Source organism: Erinaceus europaeus, chromosome 14 (assembly GCF_950295315.1).
Source record: "Erinaceus europaeus chromosome 14, mEriEur2.1, whole genome shotgun sequence".
Classification (NCBI taxonomy): Eukaryota; Metazoa; Chordata; class Mammalia; order Eulipotyphla; family Erinaceidae; genus Erinaceus; species Erinaceus europaeus.
The window spans coordinates 42,387,468-42,402,872 of NC_080175.1; the positions used below are offsets into that span (position 1 = coordinate 42,387,468).

The 15,405-nt window shown below is 44.1% G+C and overlaps 1 protein-coding gene across 3 annotated transcripts in view; it reads left to right on the plus strand.

The window, feature by feature from the left end:
• The first annotated feature begins 4,899 nt into the window (after positions 1-4,899).
• Positions 4,900-15,405, plus strand: part of NUDCD3 (NudC domain containing 3) — a 79,083-nt gene continuing 68,577 nt past the window's right edge. The window contains exons 1-2 of one of the 3 annotated variants that reach the window (XM_060171605.1): positions 4,900-5,327; positions 9,657-9,964. In XM_060171605.1, the coding sequence (XP_060027588.1) occupies positions 5,136-5,327; positions 9,657-9,964 (500 nt within the window). In that variant the 5' untranslated portion in view covers positions 4,900-5,135. The remainder of the gene's footprint in view (positions 5,328-9,656; positions 9,965-15,405) is intronic. The other 2 variants (XM_060171606.1, XM_007524404.3) reach the window with 2 other exon arrangements.

Genomic DNA, 15,405 nt, shown 5'->3' on the forward strand with positions numbered 1-15,405 from the left:
AATATCCCTATTAAGTCTGAGTATCTAACACCCCCTAGACCCCTGGGGATAGAGCATGTATCCAGGAAGCTCTGTCACCCATGGTCCATGGCCTCTGCTGGTGGAGGAGGGCTAGAGAGATGACTCCCTTTAGAAAACACTCCAGCCAGGGACTGACCCCGTGAAGAGCGACATTGGCCTTGGCCACCAGCTCCAGTGATCAGACAGGCTGCTGCTGTCAGCAGAGACCTTAGAATGTCTCCTCATGAAGCCATAAGGCTGTGAGGTGCTGGTACTGGGCTGGTCTGCCCACTTTTGTCCCAGCCTGAGAAACAGGCTAGGACATCACTGCAGCCCAGCTCTAGGCTCTGAGGGGCAGTGGGAGCCACGGGGCCATGGAAACAACTTGCTCATGCTGTGCACAACAGTGGTTAATAAATATCTGCCAAGCAGAAATGATATTTGATGTCATTTGTCCCATTCCAGAAGTGTCTGCTTTATTTTATTTTAATTTTTAGGCTGGGGAGACAACATCATGGTTCTGCAAAAGACTTTCATGTCTAAGGCTCTGACGTCCCAAGTTCAATTCCTAGCACTACCATAGACCAGAGCTGAGCTTAATGGAAACAAACCCACTAAAAACCAAAAACCTCTTTGTGTCTGCAGAGGTGGTTTGATGGGGGAGCACAGGATTTGCACATATCATATGAGGTCCCAAGTTTGGCCTCCACTACCACATATGCCAGAGTGGCTTTCTGGTCTTTCTCTGCCACAAATGACTATAACTTAAAAGAACATTTATAAGTATAAAATACAAACAGAAATAAAGTTTAAAGAGACATGGTGGACGGGGAATAATGTCTGCAACATGTTTAATAGCAAAAAAAAAACAAACAAAAAACTTAGCCATAGTTTCAGTAACCTTTTCAAGTTGAACAAGTCTCATACGTCATAGTTAAAGACTGAAAAGACATTCCCCAAGAGTGGGAACTAGACAAGGATACCCTACTTCTACTAAACATTTTATACTATAAACCCAGGTTCCAGCCCACCTATATGTAGTCATTTACTTTAGGCTCCTAATTTAAACTGCCTTTACATAAAACTGAGTTTTATGCATGATGTCATAATCAAATCCACTGTTTAGCAGTTTTCTTTCTCAAGATACAATATTCAGGCACTGACTACTTCAGAAATAGTTTTTGAAAACTGTTCTCTACAGAAAAGAAGATAACATAGTAACATTCTTGTATACATGGCAAATGACCAGAATCCTGAGAGGAAAAATTCTACCATACAATTTTTTAGACAATATGTGTTATTCATTATAGATATAATGATTTGGGCTGTCACACAATAGTTCATCTGATGAACACAGTGTTCTGTGATTTTTTTTTTTTTTGTTCCCGCCAGGGTTATAACTGAGGCTTGGTATCTGCATGGTGAATCCACTGCTCCTAGTGGCCATTTTTCCTTCCTTTTTTCCTTCTTGATAAGAGAGAGAGAAATTGAAAGGGGCGGGTGGAGGTGGAGTGAGGGAAAGAGACATCTGCAAGCATGCTTTGTCATGTGTGAAACTTTATCTCTGCAAGTGGGGACCAGGGGCTTGAATTCAGGTCCTTGCTCTACTGGGGTTCCATCGTCCAGCCCCAAACACAGTGCCTTATTTATTCCCCTGCTGCTGGGCACTTCGGTGATTCCCAATTTTTCTTTTAGTGGTCCACAATGACCTATTTGCAATTTAAAAATCCCCAGAGCTCTGAAAACCCACCCTGTGTGTCTTTTTTCCTTTGTAAATCTGGGACAAACTTGGTGGCAAAGTTGACTAGACGGGCTGTATCTATTTATATTCTTTTAAATAGGCTATTAACAACCACTTGGGGTGAACTGCTATATATCCCAGTGCACTGAGTGTGATCACAGGATTCTGCCCCCAGGCTCCATCAAATGGAATGAAAGAGTCGAATTTCCTTTCTAGGGTTGGGCAGTGATGCATCATGTAGAGAGCACGTTGCCATTCTTAAGGGACTGGATTCAAGTCCCTGCTCTCCACATGTAGGAGAAGCTTTACTAGTAGTGAAGCAGTGCTGCTAGTCTCTCTCTCTCTCTCACTCTCAAAATTTTCTTTATATATATGTATTATTGGATAGAGAAAGAGAAATTGAGAGGGGGAAGAGGTAGAGAGGGAAAGAGACAGAGACCGCCTGCAGCCCTGCTTCACCACTTGTGAAGATGTCCCCTTGCAGGTGGGAACCAGGGGCTCTGCACACTGTAATGTGTGTGCTTAACCAGGTGCTCCACTGCCTAGCCCCACTTTCTCTCTATCACCAAAATCTCTTTAAATTTCTCTCTATTTCTAGGAAAAAAAGACCACCAGGAATGGTGGATTCATCCTACAGGTACTGCGCTTCAGCAATAACCTTGATGATAAAAGTAAATAAATAAAAATGTTCTTTCTAAAAATGCTCTTAACTGTGAAATGTATTTCATTTATGGGATTTCTTCTCTCTTTCTTTTATATGATAGGACAGAGAGAAATTTTAAGTGATGGGGGAAGTAGAGAGGGAGAAACACCTGCAGCACTTCTTCACCATTTGTGAAGCTTCTCCCTGCAGGTGGGGACCAAAAACTTGAACTCCAGTACTTGTGTATGGTAATGTGTGTGCTCAATAGTGAGTGTCACCACTCATTCCCCACCTCTAGAATTTCATGCAGGGAAATATGGATCTTAGTAAGGAATATGATTTCCACATTTTGTGTAGGAGAATTGCCTGGTGGTAGCATCACTTTCCTAGTGCAGAGAAATGTCTATCCAAAGGGGGAATGCTTTTTTTTTTTTTTGTCTCCAGGGTTATCACTGGGGCTTGATGCCTGCACCACGAATCCACTGTTCCTGGAGGCTATTTTTTTCCTTTTTTTGCCCTTGTTGTTTATCATTGTTGTTGCTATTATTGTTGTTGTTGTTGCCATCATTGTTGTTGGACAGGACAGAGAGAAATTGAGAGAGGAGGGGAAGACAGAGGGGGGAGAGACCTGCTTTACCACCTGTGAAGTGACCCCCCTGCAGGTGGGGAGCCGGGGGCTCAAACCCAGATTCTTTTTTTAAAATTTTATTTATTCCCTTTTGTTGCCCTTGTTTTATTGTTGTAGTTGTTGTTGGATAAAACCCAGATTCTTAATTCAGTCCTTGCACTTTGTGCCATGTGTGCTTAACCTGCTGGGCTACCTACCGCCTGCCCCTGGAAATGTTCTTTAAGTTGTATATGGAAGCAGAAAGGCATACAGAGAACAAAAGAATGAGAGAGCGAGAGAGTGAGAGTGAGAGAGAGAGTGCAAGAGAGTGAGAGAGAGTGAGAGCAAGAGTGAAAGACACCACAACACTGAAGACTTCTTCAGCTTTGGGGCCAAGCTTGAATCTGAGTGGAACACATGGCAAAGCAGTACACTATCCAAGTGAGCTCTTTTGCTGACACATTCCTCCCCCATCAGTAAATAAGTGTGCGTCTATCAGTTTTTAGGAAGACAGAATTACAGATGATTATCATTTTACAAAACACATTTTATTTTATTTTATTTGCCTCCAGGGTTATTGCTGGGGCTCGGTGCCTGCATCGCGAATCCATTGCTCCTGGAGGCCATTTTTTCCTTTTGTTGCCCTCGTTGTTGTGGTTATTATTATTGTTGTTATTGATATCATTATTGTTGGATAGGACAGAGAGAAATCAAGAGAGAAGAGGAAGACAGAGATGGAGAGAGAAAGATAGACACCTGTAGACCTGCTTCACCGCTCGTGAAGCCACCCCCCTGCAGGTGGGGAGCTGAGGGCTCAAACTGGCATCCTTGCGCCGGTCCTTGTGCTTCATGCCGCTTTGCGCCATGCGCGCTTAATCCATGGCGCTACCGCCCGACCGCTTCCAAACACATTTTAAAAGAAACGTTTTTTTAAAAAATATATTAATTTATTATTTACTCCCTTTCGTTGCCCTTGTTTTATTGTTGTAGTTATGATTGGTGTCGTTGTTGTTGGATAGGACAGAAATGGAGAGAGGAGGGGAAGATAGAGAGGGGGAGAGAAAGATAGACACCTGCAGACCTGCTTCACCACCTGTGAAGTGACTCCCCTACAGGCGGGGAACCCGGGCTCGAACCCGGATCCTTATGCTGATCCTTGCGCTTTGCGCCACGTGCGCTTAACCCACTGCACTACCACCCAACTCCCAAAAGAAACGTTTTAATTAAAGCAATTTAGATTTACTAAAAATTGCAATGCCAATCTCCAAATGTACCCTACCCAGTTTATGCTTTCTCTTCTCTCCTTTTCTTTTCGTCCTACTGCCACCAAAGTTATTTATTACTGGGGTTTGGTGCCGGCACAACGACTCAACCGTTCCTGGTGGCCATTTTTCCTTTTTCTTTTTATTAGATGGACACATCTGTGACATAGATGTGTATATGCTCTGCAGACACCTATTTACCACGCAGGTGTATTTCACAATGACAGGACAACCAACACTGGGCATTGAGCTTTTTCCATGAAACATGCGAGCATGTTTTTTTAAAACAGATATTAATAGTTTATTTTCTTTCATATATATATATAAATTTGTCAATGCACTCACTGCTCAGGTCTGGCTTACAGTGGTACTGAGGATTGAACCTAAGACTTTGGAGATTCAGGCATGATAGTCTACACAACTACTAAGCTCTCTTCTCGTCCTCCTCCCACCTTTTATTTACCAATGTCACCACTTGAACGTACCCTGTGACCACGGGCAGAGAGCCCTGGTTAAAAGCCCAGAGAGAAAACTACCCAGCGGGCTCCTACAGGTCTGCGACAGTACTGCTGGGGGTGGGTCACGTGACGTCACCGGCCTGCGTTATTCCTTCCGGCTCTAACTTGGCCCACTCCCTCCAGCCCAGGCTCACTGCCCCTGGGAGCCACTTTGGTGGCCTCGCTGGCTGTTGAGTGAATGATCTCGGGGAAACCCGGGAGCGAGGTGGGGATGCCCGGGAACAGACCGCCTCAGGCACCGCGAAGCGCGGAACGAAAGTCTCAGGGGGCGCGTCAGTCGGCCGAGCAGTTAGAACAGCGCGCCGGAAGTGTTCTTGGCCAGCTCCGCCCGCGGTAAGCGAGCTGCCCAGTGGCCAGCGACGCCATGGAGCCTGGAGCGGCTGAGCTCTACGACCAGGCCCTGCTGGGCATCCTGCAGCATGTGGGCAACGTCCAGGACTTCTTGCGCGTGCTCTTCGGCTTCCTCTACCGCAAGACCGACTTCTATCGCCTGCTGCGCCATCCGTCCGACCGTATGGGCTTCCCGCAGGGGGCCGCGCAGGCCCTAGTGCTGCAGGTGAGGCCGGGCGCTCTCTCCTCCCGGCCGCCCCGCCCGCCCGCTCCGGGGATCCCCCTCGGGCTCCGGTGTCGCCGGGAACCCGCCTCCCGCCGCGGGGCTGGCGGTCAAGTTGCTAGCGGGTGGCCCGGGATGGTGTCTGCTGCTTCTGTCCGGGGAGCGACAGCCGATCAGGCCCGGGGGCGGGGGGCGACATCCCGGGTCCCAGACATCGTCAGACATCAGAGGGCTCCACGGAGCGAGTTGAGATGGCTGTGTGTTGAAGGTGCCGGGAGCAGCCTCGGCGGGGGTGGGTGGTTACCTTGGAGTGTGACGAGTACTGTTGACCGAATGAGGACGGGACGTGCGGGACAATGGTCTCTCTTCTCGCAAAGGGTAAAAGGTAACAGAAAGCAATGGCTACCACGCAAATTCAAGTACGGGACAAAGACCATGGGAAGGAAAAGAATAGAGACAGTGGTGTTAAGAAATTAAGATACGTATTTACATTTACTTATTTATTTTCAAATTACCATGTTTACTTAAGACTATTTATTTATTAATGAGAAAGATAGGCGAGAGACAAAGAACCAGTCATCACTCTGGCACATGTGCTTCCAGGGATTGAACTCGGGACCTCATGCTTGAAAGTCCAATGTTTTACCCACTGAGCTACCGCCACCACTATTTATTTATTCTTATATTATTTATTTATTTTTGGATATAGAGAGAAATTGAGAGTAGAGAGGAAAAGAGACTGAGAGACACCAGCCCTGCTTCAACACTCAGGAAGCTTCTCCCTGCATGTGGAGACCAGGGGCTTGAATCTTGGTCCTTGCATACTGTAATGTGTGCGCTTAACCAGGCGCACCACTGCCTGCCCCCCTTATTTATTTATTTATTTTTAAAGCCAGAGTATCGCTCAATTCTGGCTTCCCACTGGTAGCGGGGATAGAAACTGGGACCTCTTGCATGTGAGTCCTGTGGTCTGCCGCTGTGGATCCGCCCCCCCCCACACACAGGTTTTGTAACCAAGGTAGAACTTTAATGGGATGGAAAGGACTTTCTTAGTCAAGCTTTGAGCCTGTTTGTTAGAATGTGAGAAGAGAGAGATGCTGCTGCTAGCACCCACAGTTCTTCCACTGCTTTCCAGCTGACAGAGTGCTTTCAGCTTTTGTGTGCTCAAGTCCAGCTGAAACCTGCAGGTTGGTTAGACAATGTATTTTGCAGTGTCTCTTTGCCTCCCCCTACCCCAGCCAACCTCTGGTCTTTTTGCTACTTGGATAGTTCTTTCTTTTTCAATGTGCCTTACCACTGGAATCAGACAATGTATAGTCTGTTGCTTTTTCAGATTCATTTCATTCACTCAGTAATGCACATTGATGTTTTCCCCATTTGTTTGCCTGACTCAACAGCTCATTTCTTTCTGGCACTGAATCATATACACCACTGTGTGACAAACCACGCTGGTGGCTCCCATGTTTTGGCAGCTCGGAATAAAGCTACTGTAAATATCGGTGCACAGGTTCTTTTGTGTGGACACAAGTTTTCAACTCCTTTGGGTAAATAGCAGGCGAGTGTGATTGCTGGAATGGATGTAAGAGTGTTCTCCCACCCACTTTCACGGGTGAGCCTCCAAGCCTTCCTGCTTTTGCAGGAGCTGTTCCTTTTTCCCCTTAATTGCCACCAGGGTTATTGTTCAGGCTTAGTGCTGACACTATGAATCCACTGCTCCTAGCGGCCATTCCCCCCCCCCCACTTTTTTTCTTCTCCTTTCTGTTATACTTGATAGGACAGAAATCGAGAGGGGAGGGGGAGATAGGGAATGAGGAAGAGAGATACCTGCAGGCCTGCTTCACTGCTTGTGAAGCACCCCCCTGCCTGTGGGGTGCAGGGGCTAAAACCCTGGTCCTTGTGCACAGTAATGTGGGATTAACACTCAGGCCCCTGCAGTAGCTATTTCTTGATGTTGTCACTCGGAGCTGTGCTGTTTCCTCCCATAGTTGGCTGTAGGTATGTATCTTTTACTTGGGGGCTCCTTCAGAGTCCCTTCCTCCTAAGAGACCTTTGAATTCCTTTCACCGGGATGCTCATCTGTTTCCCTGTGCTGACAGTGCTGCAGCTACAGCCGTAGATGTCCAGCCATGCCTTTCCTGTCAGTTGTCTCCTGGGGCCTATCCTGACTGCATGGAGCCGTGTGTGCTCGTGAGTGGGGCCTCTTTCTTGTGTACTTTTGGGTAGAGGACCCCAGCACTTTATGGGTCTGCTTGTGTTCCAGAAGAAACTAAGGGGTGATCCACACACCAAAATTTGAATTGCTAGAGGGTAGGAGTTGTTGTTTTGACATTTTGGTCCTTTGGAGGACCAGGCTTCCTGAAACCCACCTCCCCTCAGCCTGAACATTGGGGAAGACTGTGGCAGTCTTAAGCTTGTTTGTGTTACGTTGGTTGGACTTTTATTTTCATTTTTCTGCTGTCTCTCTCTTTTTAATATTGGAGAGAGAGTTAAAGCATCACTCTAGCCCATGCAATGACTGGGATTGAACTCAGGACTGAGCTCATGATTGAGTGTTCAACTCTTTACCCACTGGATTATCTCCGAGCCGTACTTTTTTTCTAATGTGATGCTGGGGAAATGAATACAGGACCTTACTTACATACAGTACCATTGCTGAGTCACTTCCCTGGCCCAATTAAAAAAAAAACTTTTTTGCTACTTCTTTGAGAGAAGGAGAAGAGATATAGACACAAAGAGAGGTGAGATACCACACCATCTCTCTACCATCCATGGAACTCTGGTACTGTCTGTAGTGCTCCCTTGTCTTGATGGGGCTTAAACTCTGGGCCCCGTGCTCAGCAAGGTATGTACTCTACTGGGCTAGCTATCTCCTGACTCTTCCTCTTTCTTCTTGAGTCTGAATTGGTACCTTTATAACTCTTAGTACCAGAGCAGAATTCTTTGTGTTGTGAATAAGACAGTGCAGTGACCAAAATGACAGGTGGCATTACTTAGTTCCACATCCTATAGGCTCTAGAGTTGGACTCAAGTATGTAAATATTGTGAGTTTTCAAACAAGGTTTCACTTGTACTGATTTTGGAATTCTCACTTAAAAAAATGTATAATATATATACACAGTAACAATAGGCAGAGAGAGTGAAAGTGACCACAGCACCAAAACTTCCTTCAGTATAGTGGGTTTTGGACTTGAACCTCAACTATGAACATGGCAAAGCAGTACCGAGGTGAATTACTTTGACCAATCTTTTAAAGGTTATTTTTATTTTATTTTATTTATTTATTTTTACCAGAGTACTGCTCAGCTCTGGCTTATGTTGGTTCAGAGGATTGAACTCAGGACTTTGGAGTTCTAGGCATGATAGTTTCTTTGCATAACCATTATGCAATCTCCCCCACCCTATCATATATATATATATATACTTTTTTTTTTTTTAGTAAAGTTGAATGCATTTCTCCTTTGCCAAAAGGAACAACAGTCTCCTTTGATACATTTCTTTCTTTTTTAAAAATATTTTTTTATTTATAAAATGGAAATATTGACAAGACCATAGGATAACAGGGGTACAATTCCACACAATTCCTACCACCAGAACTCCATATCCAATCCCCTCCCTTGATAGCTTCCCTATTCTTTTTTTAATATTTATTTATTTATTTCCTTTTGTTGCCCTTGTTGTTTTATTGTTGTAGTTATTATTGTTATTGATGTCATTGTTGGATAGGACAGAGAAATGGAGAGAGGAGGGGAAGACAGAGAGGGAGAGAAAGATAGACACCTGCAGACCTGCTTCACCGCCTGTGAAGCGACTCCCCTGCAGGTGGGGGAGCCAAGGGCTCGAACTGAACTGGGACCCTTATGAGGATCCTTGCGCCAAGTGCACTTAACCTGCTGCACTACTGCCGGACTCCTCAGCTTCCCTATTCTTTATCCCTCTGGGTGTATGGACCCAGGGACATTATGGGGTGCAGAAGATGGAAGGTCTGGCTTCGATAATTGCTTCTCTGCTGAACATGGGTATTGACAGGATGATCCATAACTCCCAGCCTGTCTTTCTCTTTCCCTAGTGGGGCAAGGCTCTGGACAGGCGGGGCTCCAGGACACATTGGTGGGGTCATCTGCCCAGGGAAGTCAGGTTGGCATCATGGTAGCATCTGGAACCTGGTGGCTGAAAAAGAGTTAAGATATAAGGCAGGACAAATTGTTGACTAATCATGAACCTAAAGATAAGAATATTGCAGATGAAGATTTGAGGCCTTTGTTTTGGAAAAAGTTAGTTTCTAAGGAATCACGGGACAGTGAACTTATTCCTGAATTGGTGTTTGATTTTTAGGTATTCAAAAGCTTTGACCACATGGCCCGTCAAGATGATGAAAAGAGGAGAAAGGAGCTAGAGGAGAAAATCAGGAGAAAGGAAGAAGAGGAGACAGCTACAGCAATGGCTGCTGTGGAGCGAGACCTGGTCCCAGTCCCGGTTCAGGAGGTCGAGATTGACTCCACCACAGACCCCGGTGGACCTCAGGAACCTCCTGGCCCAGCAGCTACCCGGTCCGAGGCAGCCCCCTGCTTGCGAGAGCCAGAGCCATCCGGAGCAGAGGCTGGTGTTACCAAAGTCCCAATTGAACCCTCAGCTCTTCCCAAGTAAGAATTTATACTTGGCAGCTTTCTTTTTTCTCTTGCTGACATCTGGTGGTTGGGTTCACCCATATGGGTTTCTCTTTTTGTAACACACACAGTCGTTTGGTTATGTTGCATGAGAGACTGGTTTACTGGTTTTCTTCTCTTTTCTCCCTTACAAGGTAAGGTGATAGGACCTGTGCATGATGGCAAATAGTACAGTTCACTAAGATCTAGAGCCAGAAGCAGAGTATCTGACTCACTGAGTTACACTTTTTCCCTATATTGTGTAGGGATTGTTTCGGAGTCTTTACTGGAGTGTTCCTTCTCTGCAGGAGCACTGCTAATTTGAGCTCCATGGCTCTCCACATCTAATCACATCTCTTAAGGCAGTCTGTTAGAAGGAAGGAACTGTTGGCCCAGGGATTCTAGAGCCTTTGACTTAATACTAAGTGCATTCTTTTGGGCAAGCAGTGTCACTTTTCTTTGTCTTTTTTTTTTTTTCCTGTTGCAAGATGGATATAATGAGAGCACCTTCATGTATTTGCAGTGGACATTGAAAGGTAGCCAGAGGTCATGAGGCTGATGAGTGGCAGGGATTGACTTGAGCTCACATTTCTCCTCAGTCTTTAGGAGTTAGCTGTCCTGGTACTGCAGGCTACTTCTCTGCACACATTTGCCTGAAAGAACTACTCCCTCAGTGTGTGTGTGAGCTGTGCTAGTGTCTGTAAGACAGCTGTAATGCATCTGGCCAGTTGTGTGTGTAGGAAAATCTGCTCCCTCTTGTTTGTTTCTCTACTTAGCTTGCTCTTTTTGTCCCCTTTCCCTGTCCCTCTCTTTCTGGGGAAATGTTTAAATGTTTCTGGTTAACGAAGTGAATTGAACAGCTTGGAGTGACGTAAAGTATGGGAAAATAGGTTTTGTGGTGCTAGGATGGGGTAAGACTTCGAAGACTTCGAAGTCTTCAGGATTATGTTGGATTGCTTAGTCAGAGAACGTTGGGTGCTTGGCCCCAGTCAGTAGAGATAGGGAGTGAGGTGTGAATGTGGCTCTCTGGTTGAGGAGGGATGAAATCTAGTTTGGTGTCCAGAAGTGGGAGCAGCCCAAGGTTGAGGGACCTAGTATTTCACTTTACCCTGGTATCTTTGAATTCAGAAATCTAAATTCTTCTAGTCTCTCTAAATTGTAGTGTGGGTTTGTTGCTGATGAATTCATACAGCTTTTGTTTATCTAAAAACATCTCTATTTAGTTCTCATTTCTAAAAATATTTTTGCTGTCTATAGAAATCCAAATTGACAATTTTTGTCTTCAACATTTTAAAGAATGTCAGTGCATTATCTTTTGGCTTACCTGTGTTTTAGGAAATATATATATATAATTTTTATGAGAGAAAGAGAATGAGAGTGGAACAGAGTATATGGTTGTGCTAGGGATTGAACCTGAGCTCTTATCTTCTCAGCTTTCACATAATTTTTTATGAGAAGTGGGTTAGTGAGCTTTGTTCTCCTATATGTGCTTATGTGATTTCTTTCCTACACGCCACTTTTTTTTTCTTTCTTTCTTTTTTTTTTTTTGTCTCCACGGTTATTGCTAGGTCTCGGTGCCTGCACTAGGAGTTCACTGCTCCTGGAGGCTATTTTTTCCTTTTGTTGCCCTTGCTGTTTGTCATTGTTGTTGTTATTGCTGTCATTGTTATTGGATAGGACAGAGAGAATTTGAGAGAGGATGGAAGACAGAGGGAGAGGGGAAGACAGAAGGGGAGAGTAAGACACCTGCAGACCTGCTCCACCGCTCATGAATCAACCCCCCCCCCCGCAGGTGGGGAGCTAGGGGTTTGAATGTGGATCCTTATGCATGTCCTTGTGCTTTGCACCGTGTGTGCTTCACCCAATGTGCTACCATCTGGCCCCCTACACTCTATTCTTTTAAGGTTATTTGTATCCTTTCTTCCTTCTTTCCTTCCTTCATTTCTTTCTCTTTTCTTTCTTTCTTTCTCTCTCTTTCTTTCTTTCTTTTTTACACTGCTCAGCTCTGACTTACGGTGGTGTAGGGACTGAACCTGTGATCTTAGAGCCTTAGGCTTGGGAGTCTTTTTGCATAACTATTATGCTATGTCTCCTGTTCCCTTTTTATTTTATTTATTTTATTATTTTTAAAAATTTCTTTATTGGGGAATTAATGTTTTATATTCGACAGTAAATACAATAGTTTGTACATGCATAACATTTCTCAGTTTTCCATATAACAATACAACCCCCACTAGGTCCTCTGTCATCCTTTTTGGACCTGTATTCTCCTTACCCACCCACCCCAGAGTCTTTTACTTTGGTGCAACATGCCAATTCCAGTTCAGGTTCTACTTGTGTTTTCTCTTCTGATCTTGTTTTTCAACTTCTGCCTGAGAGTAAGATCATTCCATATTCATCCTTCTGTTTCTGACGTATTTCACTTAACATGAATTTTTCAAGGTCCATCCAAGATCGGCTTCTGTTCCCATTTTATATGTTTGATTATTATTTGTTCTGGTTTTCTTTACATTTATGCTACTTGGGACTTTTTGACCTTCCTTTAGGCTATTTGTTGTTGTTATTATTATTATTGGGAAGACCTCCTTTAAGTCTTTTGTGTGTTTCATTTGGAATGCATTCTCTCTCACTAGCTTCATGTTTGATCTCCTTTTTTAATATTTATTTATTTTTATGGCATTGGGACTTCACAGATATGTAATTCTGTTGCTCCTGGACCAACTTTTCATTCTTTTTATTTCAGAGAGAGAGAGGAAGAGGGAGAGATACCATAGTACCCTTTCACCACCCATAGAGCTTATCCTGGTGCTGTGGTGCTCACATCTAGTGCTGGAGCTTGAACCTGAGGCCTTGTCCATGGTAAGAAGTGTGCTCTACTTGGTGAGCTGTCTCCTGGTCCCCGGTAGTTCTGATTTCTACTCTCATTGTTTTCCTTTATTGTTTTAGTATATTTGTGGTAGCTGTTTAAGGTCATCATCTGCTGGGACTGGGAGATGGCTCAGTGAGTAGCACACACACCTTACTATGAATATGGTACCACATAGGCAGACCATGGACAGCACCAGAGGGGTCTTACTGATGGGCAGAGTGGCACTTTGGTGTCTCTCATCTCTTCTCTAAGTCTATAGAATGATGAGACTGGGTTGTGGCACACTTGGTTGAGCACACACATTATAGTGTGCAGGGACCTGGGTTCAAGTCCTTGGTTCCCCACCTTCAGGGGGCAAGTGGTGAGGCAGTGCTGCATGTGTCTCTTTTTTTTCCCTCTCTATCATACCCCTTCCTTCTCAATTTCCCTGTTCTATCAAATATAAGAAAGATAAAGCATTAAAAATATTTTTTAAAAATTATAGAATAATTATAATTCTATAATAATTATAGAATAAACCAGGCGGTGGTGCACCTGGTTGAGTGTATGTTACAGTGTGCAAGGACCCAGGTTCTAGCCCCTGGTCCCCACCTGCTGGGGGAAAGCTTTGCAAATGATGAAGCAGGGCTGCAGGTGTCTCTCTGTCTCTCTCCCTCTCTATCACCCCTGTCTCAATTTCTGGCTGTCTCTATCCAATAAATAAATAAATAAAGATAATTTAGAAATATATTAAAAATTATAGAGTAAAACAATTGGGTGGGCCTAGGTGGTGGCGTACCTGGTTATGTACACACATTACAGTGTGTAAGGATCTGGGTTCAAGCCCCTGGCTCCCACCTGCAAGAGGAAAGCTTCATGAGTGGTGAAGTAGAGGTGCAGGTATCTCTGTCTATTTCCATCTTTATATTCCCCCATCCCTCTCAATTTCTCTTTGACCCTATCCAATAATAAATAAGTAATTAAAAAAAAGATTTAAAAAAAATTGGGCTGGGGAGACTTTTTGGTGATATCAATAAGCACATAAAAGGCCCTCAGCTTATTTCTTGGCGCCTGCATAAGAATTAAGTTTTCATCTGCTAATTCCATCTGAGTCTTCTCCCGATTTTGGGTCACATTTTTCTGCTTTACATGTCTGGTGACTTATATTGAATACTAGCTGTCACAAGTACTACACATTCAACATATCTCTTGACTGTTGCTTTCCTTTAAAGAGTGTTGATTTTTGTTCTTGCAGGCATTTAACCTATTTACATGCCACTCTGTTCCTTTAGAAGCTTGTCTTTAAGTTTTATTTGGTGTCTTTCCAGAGCCCCTATATCTAGATTAGTTCCACTTCTGGAGCTCTTTGTGAGCTCTAGAAATCGTCAGGTTAGTTACACAGGAGTCTCTGCTTCCCTCACGCAGTCATTACTGTGTGCTTATGTGTCGTATTCTGCCCCAAGCCCAAAGTGACCTTGTGCAGGTTTCCGAAACACTTTCTGCGCATTGCTCTCCTTTTTGGTAATCTTTCTGTAGGATAATTGATGTGAGAATGTGAACTGAATACTCAAAGGTATCCACTCTTTATTCCAACTTTATTTACATGGGCATCATTCTAGAGGAATATTACATTTTTGTTAGGGAGTGACTGCATACATTTATAAACTCTTTTAGAAGATGCTGGCTGGTATCAGGATGGGCAGCTCTGAGCATCAACCTGTTTGAGCTGTGTCCTAGTGATAGTCACAGGCTGCTCCGGGTGCTGCTGTGAGGTGCTTTGTAAATGGGATTGAAGTCCAGGTAGTTTAAAGTGTAGGAGATTATCCTAGGTAATCTGAGTGGAGCCGCTTTCCAAGCAGAGCTGAGACTTGTCTGAGGTAAAAGAAGCTGAATCCCTGGACAGCAGGTGTGCCATTTCCAGAGGGTTCCATAGAGCTGGTGGAGCCAGCGATGCCCCATCAGCTTGACCGCTGCTTGCTTAGTTTCTTTTGCTGATCACTTGCACAGATAATTCTCATAATAAGCTGGTAAGTGAGAAAAAAAAGGTTTTAAACTAATAGCAGGTTTGAAGAACATTTAAAATTACATGTGGAACAAACATCTAGGAGGATGATCGCAAGGTGATGGAATTGTGAGTGTTTTCAGTTTTCACCTTGGTACCTTACTTTGTTTCCAGACTTTTCCACAATAGGAGACATGTATGCTTTACTGATTTTTCAGTTGTTTCTAAACTGTTTAAAAGAGGGGACTTATTTTTGATTTCCGAGTGTAATAACCCTCACTTAAGATCATCAGTAGGCTCTTAGAAACAGACTGCAATTGTAGTGGAATTGCCTGTGGTGAAGCAGGCCCTGAATGTTTGGGTCTCCACTGCTGAGACTCTTTCAGTCTCACTAGTGGCTATTCATAGCTTAGAATAGCTGGCTTGTCATCACAGGCTTTTATTTTATTTTATTTTATTTTATTTTATTTTATTTTTTAGTAGACACGCCTTTTATTGATTTATTATTGATTATAGGCTTACAGTCCTATGGAACTCTAGGAGTAAAGCTTAACACACTCCCTGCCAAAGTTGTAGTGTCATTTCACA